The sequence below is a fragment of the Mauremys mutica genome, chromosome 2 (assembly GCF_020497125.1).
Source record: "Mauremys mutica isolate MM-2020 ecotype Southern chromosome 2, ASM2049712v1, whole genome shotgun sequence".
Taxonomy (NCBI): domain Eukaryota; kingdom Metazoa; phylum Chordata; order Testudines; family Geoemydidae; genus Mauremys; species Mauremys mutica.
In genome coordinates, this window is record NC_059073.1 from 89,465,278 (window position 1) to 89,477,468 (window position 12,191).

At 42.5% G+C, this 12,191-nt stretch overlaps 1 protein-coding gene across 1 annotated transcript in view; it reads right to left on the minus strand.

The window, feature by feature from the left end:
* Positions 1–909: 909 nt before the first annotated feature.
* LAMA1 (laminin subunit alpha 1) overlaps positions 910–12,191 on the minus strand; it is a 144,977-nt gene continuing 133,695 nt past the window's right edge. Inside the window, exons 59-63 of the mRNA XM_045007964.1 lie at positions 10,615–10,773; positions 9,659–9,812; positions 7,839–7,972; positions 5,054–5,276; positions 910–1,354 (exon numbers count right to left, since the gene is read on the minus strand). Coding sequence (XP_044863899.1) covers positions 1,194–1,354; positions 5,054–5,276; positions 7,839–7,972; positions 9,659–9,812; positions 10,615–10,773 — 831 coding nt within the window. The 3' untranslated portion in view covers positions 910–1,193. The remainder of the gene's footprint in view (positions 1,355–5,053; positions 5,277–7,838; positions 7,973–9,658; positions 9,813–10,614; positions 10,774–12,191) is intronic.

The window sequence follows — 12,191 nt, forward strand, 5'->3', positions numbered from 1 at the left end:
TTGCATATCTACAGTAGATCCATGGTTGAGAGCCAAGCCCATGATCCTGGGAATCACAAGTCATTACCATCCAATGACTGTTCAGTGATCTATTCAGTGAAATGAATTGGTTTACTCTGCTTAGGTTAGTGTGACTAAGTATCCCAAAAACATCAGCTTAGGTCCCATTGCTTCAACACATAAGCAAAGTATTGAATGCAGGTAGAGGAAAATGCACTAGGCAAACCATAGGTGTGAGAGGGCCATTCAAAGGCCACTCACTCAAAGCGCAGAACTACTCAGCAGCCTAAGATCTGCAGAGCTGCAGGGCACCATATGGACCCCCAACCCCAACACTGGTTTCCAAAGGAAATAGCTGCTGTGCTCTTCAATGTGGATTAGTATTCAACACCAGTGCCTGAAATGCAGAATCTAGTCTCTGTCCCCTTTGGCATGGGAAATGAGGTGTCTGGTTTACCATGCACAGCATGGTGCACGTTTCTCCACACCATGCAGTTGCTGCCTGTGCACCAACTGACCATGTGACATTTCAGCCAATCTGTAACTCCCCTTCTATACTGACTAAGGGATGGCAGGAGCATTAAATGTTTGGTATTGAGCAAAAGGGAATGGAATAAAAGCTAACAGAGAAAACAAATATGAAAGAGAAAACATAAATAGGAGGATTCTGGTCATCTGTTAAGTCGCATTCAGTATACTAGCATTATTTGCTTTATATCATCACAATTATGCCATTAGCTTCCTGTGCCTTCTGCTGGATGCTTGTGTCTTCTTGTGTATTGCACTTCATAGTAGCTGGTTCTTTTCTTACAATTAAAGTGTACAACTACTACACCACATGAAATAATGCAAATTCTATTGTATTTTCACTGTATGGTCCAATTTTATTTTTATTATAAAAGACCAATATAAAATACAACGAAATACTGTCAAGCAAACACAACACACCTTGTAAACACTGATTAATAAAGTTTCCAAAAGAGAAAAATACCTAATTAATGCTGTTAACATTTTAGTAGAGGTATTGGTTGTATAAAACGATTTTAGTTAAAAAATATAAGCACAGAACTTCTTCTAAAAATATTTGTCCTGAGTTGGAAAGTTAACAGACACCTGGGGTTCTCATAAAAAAAATCACCTCTTCAGTAAGAAATTTTAAAACCCATCTCGATCCCAAAATCCTTCCCTGAAGTTTAGTGCTCAGCCCCGGGGCACGAATGAGGAAATACGCCACGCAGGTCAAAGGCTTGGCTGAAGTCATAGGATTCTACCTGTTGGCCCTTAATCATCTTAAGGTTTCTCAAACACCCATGAAACGAGCTCTTGCTTGTCAGACAGTTTTGCTTCATATCAGCTGAAAAAGAAAATTGAAATACCTAGAATCTGCTTCCATTGGAAGGGGACGAAGCGGCATGTGAAGAATGCTAGCAAGTGCCAGGCTTAGAAGTTATTAATAAAAATGATTGGACATAGAAATAGGGGCAGCAGAGCACCAGATTCTACCAGCATCAGTGGGAGTTGAGGATGCTCAGACCACTCAGGAAGTGCTCAGTGCTTGCAGGCTTAGGCTCACAGTTTTCAAAAACTGCCACATGGTTTGCACCAGCCAAACTAGACAGGCAATCCAGTCAGCAATAAGGGAAAGAAACCACCTCAGCCTGAGGGAAGGGAGGCAATAGCCATGCCACAATCACTATTACAGAACAAGCTGGTTTGGAACCCAGCATATCTTCTACCAGGACATTGCAGCTGCTAGAGCTGCATAACCTTGTACTCCTTGACCTTAGTCGCTCCCCCAGTCCATCCCTTCATGCTGAACTACATGGAACTGTTTACAGAGACCAGCTCATTTGCATGATACAAGAGGTGAAACAGTGCACTGAATGCTTTCTGCAGCACCGTGGTGGGTGAATTTCTCCCTTCTTGGCACCTATGATACATATTTCCAAGAGGAATCTTGCTAGAGGAACAATTACGGTTGCATTAGCACCATTTAAACAAACCTAACCCCCATAAAACCTTCCATGGAATCCTAGGAGATCAAGCAGTAGCCATGCTTGATGGTGTCATTCATTAATAGCTGTAAACATGGTGCTGTACAAGTGCAAAGTATTATTCCTAAAGCTTTCCAAATGCTTAAAAGTCATATTTGCTCTGTAGATTTCATCAATCTAAACTCTTCATAACAAATAGGCCTAGTGACGTTACACTCCATATTCTTTATGGAAATATGCTTATGATATGGATATGGCATAACATATACTTTGTGTAAGATGGCTCATGTAAGATATCATTGGAAAGGTTACGATTTACTGAATGTGATTATCCAGTTTGTAAGCCTGTCTCATTTCTGTATCTGAAGTTAGGAATATTGACCATGTATCTATATTTCAGATGTGTTACTTTGGGTGTCACCCACAACTAGCCCTTCAGGTACAACAATGCAAAGCCAGACAGGGCTGATGGCCCATCAGCAAAAAGACAAAGGACTGTGGAAGAGATTAGTCTTCCTGTGGACGCTTGAGACAGCCTACAAGTATTGGCTGCTATGACCCTGCCCAGAGACATGTGACTGAGCCACCTGGTACTGGAACTCCCCAACCCCTGTTGGAATGCCAGTGTTTTTCCACTGGAAGACAAAGGGGTCCAACCCGTCACAGGCCTATCTGTTCTAATAACTACTGTTTCAGAGATCAATTTACGTGGGTGTTTCCCACTTTGTTTAATAATTCATCATCGTCTGACATCTATTCAGGCTGAATAGAAGTATGGGTATTAAAAAGCTACAAATAAATATATTCACCGTGCTTGCAAAGTGGCCAATTTTCTGATGTTACAAATGCAATCTTTTTAATGGATAAATTCAATGCAAAATTTGGCCTAACCCAAATTATGGCCTACAGTACAATTTAATCTTAAAAGCACTACACTCTATTTTTCTTGGCATTATTATAATTTAATAACAATAAATATTTATATGAAAAAGGAAATTGTGCAGAGCAATTGAGACCTAGAGATAAATTTACACACAGTGTCTATCTTGGCCTGTAGAAACAGTCCCTCACAGACCCAAGTATGACCCCCTCAATGCCAACTGTAAAGGCATCATTGTCTTGTAACAGCAACTCCTAACTCACTACATTTAACACATTGTTGTCATAGTATTTACCTATTAGCAATGCCGTGTAAGGTATCAAATAAGTTTATACCATACTGGTCATCATAAGTAAGGCTATGTTTTAGTCAGGGGTATTTTTAGTAAAAGTCAGGGACAGGTCACAGGAAGTAAACAAAAATTCATGGCCCGTGACCTGTCCCTGACTTTTACTAAAAACACCTGCGACTAAAACTTGGGCGGGGGGTGCTACGGGTGCTGGGGGAGGTGGCCTGGGACCCTGCTAGTGCTGGGGGGGGAGTGCTGGGCCATGGTGTACGGCCCAGGCCCCCTGCTGGTGCGCAGGGGGGAGGCGGGGCTGGCAGGGGCTCCCTACCCAGCTCTGTGTCCCTGCAGCTCCTAGGTGGCAGAGGGGCACAAGCACGGGCTGCTGCAGCTCCCATTGGCTAGGAACTGCAGGGGGCAGGGCCTGTGGGCGCGGGCAGCACGGAGATCCCCCCTCTCCCCCGGCCCCTCCACCGCCTAGAAGCTGCAGGGCCATGCCAGTGGGAGCCCCCCACCTCAAGGTAAGGCCCTCCAACCCCCTGCCAGGATATTTCAGGCATCGGTTTAGGGGTTTGAGGCAAGGACTTTAATTCAGCTATGGCCACACCCCAAACAGAGACACACGGTGTGGTAGGAAGTGGCCCAGGATAATGTGAGCAGGGGGCAGGCTGACCTCAGGCCATCCTACGTGGTTACACTTTCATGGCCCTGGCCAGGACCTGGTGGAGCAGGAGGTTTTCCTACCCCAGGCCAAAGTCCCAACTTCTGACCCCAGGAAGGACAGGGCAAGGATTTACCAGCAAAGAACCAGTCCAGCAGGGAACTTATAAAGAGGGACTGAGACATACTGAAAAAAAGACTGAAGTTGGAGTCCCAGACCACTAGGCCAGCTGACTGACCAAACCACCTTGCTTCAATCACTTAAATCCCTATCTTTGTTAATAGACTTCACTTTGTTTTATCCTAAGTAAATCTTAGTGCTGTAACATTAAGCAAAGTGTGAATGCTTGTGTGTAACCTGATGTGTACACTGTCTCTTTGGAGGCAGCAGACTTGGTAATTACTGTGAGTGTCCAGTGACCGGACTGGATACCATGGAGGAGCTTGGGCTCTGGGGTGTACCAAGCTTTACCTGCAAGGCAAAGTAAGGGCTGGCAGACTCCTGAGAACTCTGTCGGGGGTGCCTAACAAATGGGGATGACAGGGAGCTATCACTCAGCTTAGCATCAGCAAGCCTCTCTCTTACTAAGGCAGAGGGGTAACAAGAGGTCACCCGCAGTTCCGGGCACCCAGAGAAAGTGTCACACCAAGTAATTGGCAACCTCCCCTCCACTGCAGAGAGGGAGGGATCTCAGAGGACAAGCACAGCCCCATAATGTGTCATGCTAGCCATGTAGCATGGCCACAGTAAGTGGGGTGAGCGTTGTATAAATGCCTACACAGATGGTGGGGGGAGGGGGAATGCCTTGATATGCCCATTGATACAGCACACCCTCACAAGATGCTCCACAAGTGAGGATCATGTGTCACCTCAGATTGAAAAGTCACCTCATTCCATGGAAACCCCAAGGGAGGGAAGTATTTCACAAGGTACAACTCTCCTCCAGTGTTAGGGTTGAGACTTGGCAGGGAAGTGTAAATGTACACCTTCTTGTGCCAAGTTCAATTGATCTAGTTCAACAAATCCATATCAAAAGAATTTCTGCCAGAATCAATTTTTCATGACCGGAGTTAACCCATCCTCCACAAAGTAAATTCCGGAGACTCAAAAAAGTTAATAGGCCCTTAGCATAGCTGTGATCTCACATTACATTCACTAAGTTATTATGGTCTATGCAGTTTGTGAACTAACTAGTTAGCTATTTAGTGAGAGAGAAATACTACGGTACATACCTGGATAGCCTCCAACATAAATGGGATTGTTTGTATCTGCAGATGTTGACTGGATGTGGGGATTATCAGCCTGAACCAAATTCCCATCAATCATCAGAGCAATGCGATGTTTGCTTTTGTTTGCTTGAAGCTTGTGCCACTTTCCATCACATAAGCTATTTGCACCTCGTGGTTCATATGTGGCTGTTATTCTGCCAGCTCCATTGTTGACATGGAACAAAACCTGAACAAATAACCAGATGCCAATAATGACACAGACAGTAAGAACACGTGGAGCAATTTAATTGAATAAAAGCATATTCTAGCTGCTGCAAAGAGTTCCTTTTTTTTTAAATAAATGCCTGACGATTACCCAAAGCACAGTAATCAATTTAATAGCTGGAGTTTAATCCTTATTAAAATATTTTCTAAACCTAACCATGATACATTAACAAGCTAGGCATTCTTTATTTGGGATATAAATGTTTGCTATAAATATGGGGACTGGGTCTTCTACACAAGTGTACTTCCACTGACTTAATAGGTATTACACCTGATTTACACTAGAGCACTAAGACCATCATGTCCAGTAATTGCTTCAATAGGGCAGCAGTTATGTATAGGATGGGAAACCACTAAGTCAGTGCCAATGTGTGTGTGGATACGTATGTATGAATGTGTGGTTCTATTTCTTCTTTCATTTTTCTTTTCTTTTTTAAACAGACTAAAAGACATCTTTTTTGTGTTGACTCTCAAACATGTAAATATTACCTCAAAACAAGGGCAAATTGGGGAAAAAAATTTAAAAGCAATGTATTATTTACTTATTTATTTGGAGTGGGCAACTATGTACTGATTGCTACAAGATACTTTCTGTGTAGCTTTCTGAATCATAATGACCACTGAGACCCGGAACACAGTTAATTACCGGAAGTACTAACCAGAAAGATTGCAGTTCCCTATAATGGAGGCATGGCTAGCAGCTGGGCATTTTTGTACCCATAAAAAGATGGGAATTCTTGACTTCAGACATAGCCAGCTCTACCAAATCTTCAATATTTAGATAAGCAATTTTTGTTGGGAGCATTGTCTGCAAATGAATAAACTGGATATAGGATGATGAGCTCCCTAGTCAACAGCATTACATGTAAGTTGGTTCTTTTTTCTTGGATGCGGAAGATTTTAAATTGTCTGGGTAACAGATAATGAGAAATGTCCTGATGCACAGAGGGCTGAGCTGAATAGCCACAGGCTCCCTCTCAAGAGAGCCTGGGCACTATTGGGATTAACATGAGGAGGCAGAAGCCTGGCTCTTGCAGTGAGCTCAAACTACTTATTTATTCATGGTGCAAATGAGCAGATAACACCTTAAATTAGGTGATTTTTGTAGTTGGCAATTTTTTCCCTTTTTAATCTATTTAAATAAAGAGATGTTTTTATATACATATCCCGATTCTTCCCTGCAAGTCCCCACTTTTCCCACTAGCTTTGGGACTCTCAGAAACCTAACGATACTTTGGTAATGCTACCGTTTTCCCGCATGTTCACTAAGGTGTCCAAGGATGCCGTGTCCGTTCTAATACAGATGATAGATGAAGAGATGATAGTTAGGACATGAAGCCTTTAGGATGAGTGTATGCATGGGGGAAAATAGTGGTGGACAATCCCACCACCCCCCATGTCTCACATAAAGGCATAAAAGCCTCCACCTCCATAAAAAAATACACTTAATGGAAAAATATTTCCTGTAAATTCACAATAGTGCTTATGAGATGGCTTGGTTCAAACAGCCATTGTGTTTTCTTTGGGTTCTGTTATTCTGAGCTGTCTTATGCTTTTCTTCACTGCTGACGTACCATTAGGCAGTCTCACTGAAAAGTTTTAGATAATGTTGTTAGCTTTTAGCTTTGTCAATTGTATCCAGAAAGAAATATAATTCAAAAATAAAATTTATACTTGAAAAGTAATCACAGAATTTGTTTTTAATTCAATTTAAAAGGCCTCATCTGTTTACATTAATCCCGTTTTAGAGATTTATAGTTCTCCTTTGTTTTAAGTGTCGCCAAAAAGGGGACTAAATCTTGTACTATTTTCTTTTCCTAGGTAAAATTAAATTGATGGATTTATAAATCAGTTTTATAAATAACTATGACTTCTAGCAAAAGAAACAGGGAAACTTAAGCCAACTTTCTTATATATACTTTCCTCCAAGCTCTTCAGTCTCACTTTAAAAGAAAATGATTGAATGCATTATGGTGACTCATTCCATTTCCAGACAATTTCTCATCTCAGAACAACAATAGGACTTTCACCTATGCTAACAAAATTCTTGCTAAGACACAGCAGCTAAATACTTTCTGCAAGAGCATGCTTGGGTAAGGGCAAGTTTAGCTTAATTGAAAAGGGTACCAACATATATGAAAGGTATTTTGGTGGTCCAGCAAACAGCATACACAGTATAGTAGCTAGTCCAACTAGAAAGGAAAGCACAAATTCTTCAGGCTGACATAAGTACTATTGTCAGTAACTATAGGATGAGGAGTCCCTGTGCTGCTTCACATTGTGGTGAACATCATGATGTGAACCCACCTTCCTTGTGACCAAAAGTTTGCCCCAGATTACATGTTGTATTTATGAATCACGGCAACATCTTTGTTTCTATCACATTGTCTTCTGGTCTTTTGGTTTCATCACTTATTACTGATGTAATGCTCAACACGTCTGACTTTCCCATTTTGCACAAGCCTTGGATAACTATCCCTAAATTCAGCTCCCCTAGTGAGTGTCCCCTACCTATGCAACCCACCTTGCCATTCACAATCTCCAGTCCAATGGCATCTACTTTAGCACTACTGATTCCAAGAAGAACTCCATTCATAGCCATGGTGCGGAACTCAAACGTAACATTCACATCAGATCGGACTTTATAACCTTCTTTGACTGAAAAATAAATGATAAGCATAAAGTAAAAGATTAGGCATGTGACAGGTTTGGCAATGTTCTGCAATATATCTTTGTATTGTATTGAGTTTATGTATCATTGTGGGCCAGGGATTGTATGTAATTCCATAGGGTAGGGTAACCACAGCCCCTCCAGGAACTAAGAACAGTGGGCAAATTCTCTCAGGTTGAAACACCCCAGAGAGGCACCAACTCCTGTGGCAGGCTTGCTTATACTAGTTCAAAGTAGATTCTCCAGAGGCCAACAGACAAAGAATGCAAGGCCTTCTTTCTGATGCAGCAAACAGACAGAACTCTCTGTCCAAGGGGAGGGTCCCAATCCTTAGGGAAAAGTTCGAAGGATTGACATGGGCCAGAATCCTTATGGAAATGGTGGGAGTGATCTCTGGTAAACTTCTTGGTGTGTGTGTGTAGGTTCTTTATTATTTTTAATATGTTATTTTTTCTGTAATGCTTTTACCCTAAGAATAAATGTATTTGCTTAGAGAAAACCATCTGGTAACTTAGCAATTAAGCTGTTTATTAAAGACTGGCTGCAGGGAGACCGCATGGAAAAGCTTCAGCAGCAGGAAGCCTTCCCCACTGCCTGAGCCTTTCCCTGCAGTGAGGAAAGATTCCATCAGTGGTGTGGCACAGGACACCATACTGCTAAAAACAGCACTGTGTGGGCGTGTATAAAGATGTATAGGGTGCATATCCACAGGGTTTAAGCATATCTTTACTCCCCTAAGCAGTGCCTCACCATCTACCCTGCTATCTGTACCCATGCTAGGGGGGGCATGCAGTGTTTATACTCTATAAACGGGTGTGAGGAAAGTGCAGTGCAGATGTGCCCTAAGAGTGGGTGCCATTGCATGGAGGGGGAATACAAGTGCAGTTGCCCTGAACTGTGACAAGTAATCAATAGTACATGTAATAATTAATAGGCATGATAATTACCCTGACTGGACAGAGTTTTTGTTGAGTCTCTGGAAAGCTGTTTGTAGACTATAATCCAAATTCAGAAACTATGTGTAAAAGTGGTGAGAGTTAAAATTCCCTTACATGCGGTGAAGTTCCCTTTCACTCATTTAGACTCTTACATCAGTACATTGGGCTTAAGTAGATCTGAGGGAGTTTACATTGGTGTAGTTCAATATGTTGAGGAAACGGAAAAAGTCAGAGGTGCTGGAACATTTTGTACAGTGGGGGTGCTGAGAGCCATTGAACCAAATTGTAAACCCTGTATATGATGGAAACCACTTCAAGCCAGGAGGTGTGGCAGCACCCCCAGTTCTAGCACCTATGGAAAAAGTGTAAAGTGAGCACCATCCTTTTTCAAATTCACTCCTTTATACCTTCTGATTCCTCAGCCTTTAAATTACACCAGTTTAAACTCTTACACACACACACACACACCCCCCACTGTTTCTTTTCTCAGCTGGAGAAGAGTTATGTCTTTTACTTGTGTCAGAGACTCCTTTTCAGACTGCCAGATCATTAGCGAGTGGGCAGGGGGCAGTCTTGGACATAAAGGGGGAAGAAGTCAGTTAGAAATACATACCCAGAATATACAATAGTTGAATGAAGTGTCATTTAATTATGTTCGTTGCATCTAGACATAAGATTGATGTGTTTTCATGAGCACTAATTCAATAAGCTATTGATTCTATTAATGACACTTACCTAGAGCAGCAAACCCGCTTCCATTAAAGAAAGTGCCTTCCTGTGCTGTTGCATAACATTTATTCACAGCAAGGATGGAGATGGGGCTCTCTTTGTCGAGTTGCTTGTTGTTAATCATCACATTGCCAATGCATGCAGGGATACTGTGAGTGACCTGAGTGTAGTGAGATATGACAGTTAATACATAAGGCAAATTTAGGGTGACCAGATGTCCCGATTTTATAGGGACAGTTCCGATTTTGGGGTCTTTTTCTTACATAGGCTACTATTACCCCCCACCCCATGTCCTGATTTTTCACACTTGCTGTCTGGTCACCCTAGGCAAACTGCAGGCTGATCTCTCACAGCAATGCCTGACATCACTGTAAATTAAGGATTCTCTGAAGAGAACATTCAGGGATTTAAAGCACCAACATAATTATTTATATAGTGCCGCAAATGTATGCCTTACAGCAGTAAAAATAGACAGAGTATATCAAAACTGCCTAGAAATGCTAATAGTCAAAGACACATGCTTGAGGGGCCTATTCCTTCTGTGATGCAAATAAATGAGGAGTTTGCCATTGCCATTAACGGGAACAGAGAACAAGCTCATAAATTAAAGACGCTTGAATTTGCTTCAGTACGTTATTATGAAAATCACTAGTATTTCTAACCATTGTTTTGATTAAATTATAGATTCAAAGTGTTCACATCTTTGTTAGCCTGTAATACAGTAAGTCCAATTATGGAAGAGGTAAGTGTGAAGTTGCAATATACAAGGAGGCAGACCATCTAGTCCAGTATCCTAGCCCAGTCAGTGACCAGTACCAGGTGCTATAGAGAAAGGTGAAAAAAACCTGTACTGGAAAATTATGCTTCCTAACCCCAGATAGTTGGGGCTTATCTTATGCTATGAACCATTTGGGTTATCTCTTATATATTTTTAACAAAGATATTTTCAAAAGAAATCTTACATTTCCAATATTTCTAGCTGTATAATCTAAAGGAAGCCCTCCCAGATAGAGCTTCCCCTCCACATCCAACGTGTTAACATCTCCCAGAGCATTAACTGCTGCAGATTCCTGTCCATCGACGGTGATTATGCCTTTTCGTTTAACATACTCTGTCTTTACCTAAAAGAAATAGCAAAGTTTGTATCAACCTGCTGCCCACAATAAGAGTGGGCAAGATCCGTTTCTGAAGATGATTTCAGAGACTAGATTGTGTTAGCATGCTGTATTTGGAGTTACTCTTAGAAGTCATCCACAAGTTGAGGTTATTTCAGAACGCAACAGCATTACTGCTCAAGGGCCTTCATCCTCAAATCACTGACACTCAAACACTCCATGGCCTGCACTGATTGCCTATTGTCCTGCTAGTGCATTTCAAGATCTTACTATTAGTATTTAATGCATTAAATAAAACGACGAGTCTATTTTAGTTATATTTAAGTCAGCTTCAAAACTGCTGGTGGGGACCATAATTCTGTAATATTCTGCCCCTCAACATATACTAGAGCTCATCTGTGGTGTCTCTGACTGTAGCTCATCTTTGCTTTCTTTGTGTGGTAGCTTATGTTGTCTGTTGCTCTACTTGTATTAGGCATGCAAGACAATATTCTGAGCATTCCCAGGCTGGATGTGGAAGGTGGCACCGCTGTGCCATCCATCCCCACAGAAGCCCCCTCAGGTCTCCAGGCATGGAGAAGAAGGGCAAGGACTAATGGGATGTATATTGTCTTCCCCAGAGTCAAGGAAAATTCACATTAAAGTTAATGCTGACAGCGTTAGTTCTAACCTTTGTGTGTAGCTCCAGTGTAGCGTGGAACCCAGCATCCTCACAAAGGGAGGAGCCTCCCAGAGACAAGGGAGTCCGGTGGACCTCTGCTGACAGGGAACCAGAGAGAGAGGCAAGGTATACAGATACAAGGTCTCTGCACTGAATCTCTACTGGATTCTCTGACATCTGTGGCCAACACACGCGCTTTCTCTACATTGCACCAACTCCTGCCCCTAATGGAGGAATCTGCAGAAAAATTCTGTGATGAACCTGCTAAGCAGGGACTACATTTCCTATGAGTTCCCTACCCACTGCACATCCCCTTCCTCCTGGCCAGGTAGGAGGAAGGACCCTTAATGAGGAAATGACTAGGCATCTTTGGGAAGCAGCAGCGAGTAGCAAGGATCTGCAGAGAAGCTGGGTGCAGATAGGGAACCCCCCCCGGAACTGTGAGCAGAGCCGTGTGTGGAACAAGCTGTGTCTGCCAGACACTATAGCTGGGCGTAGATCTGTGTAGGGCTTATGGGGGAGCAACAATGGCTGGAGAGCAAGCCAGTGCAGCAAGGTCCCAATGAGAGACACTAACTGAGCCTGGCCTGGAAACCTGCAAGCTCCTATTTGCTTGAATAGAGACCGGACTGGAGAGAGAGACCCAGGCACTAGGCATGAAGATCCCTGACTCAACTGGACTGTCCCAGGGCTCTAACAAGAACTGCTACTGTTCTCTTTGAACTGTAGCTGTTTAAGCCTCTGTACCTATGGTATTTGCAAC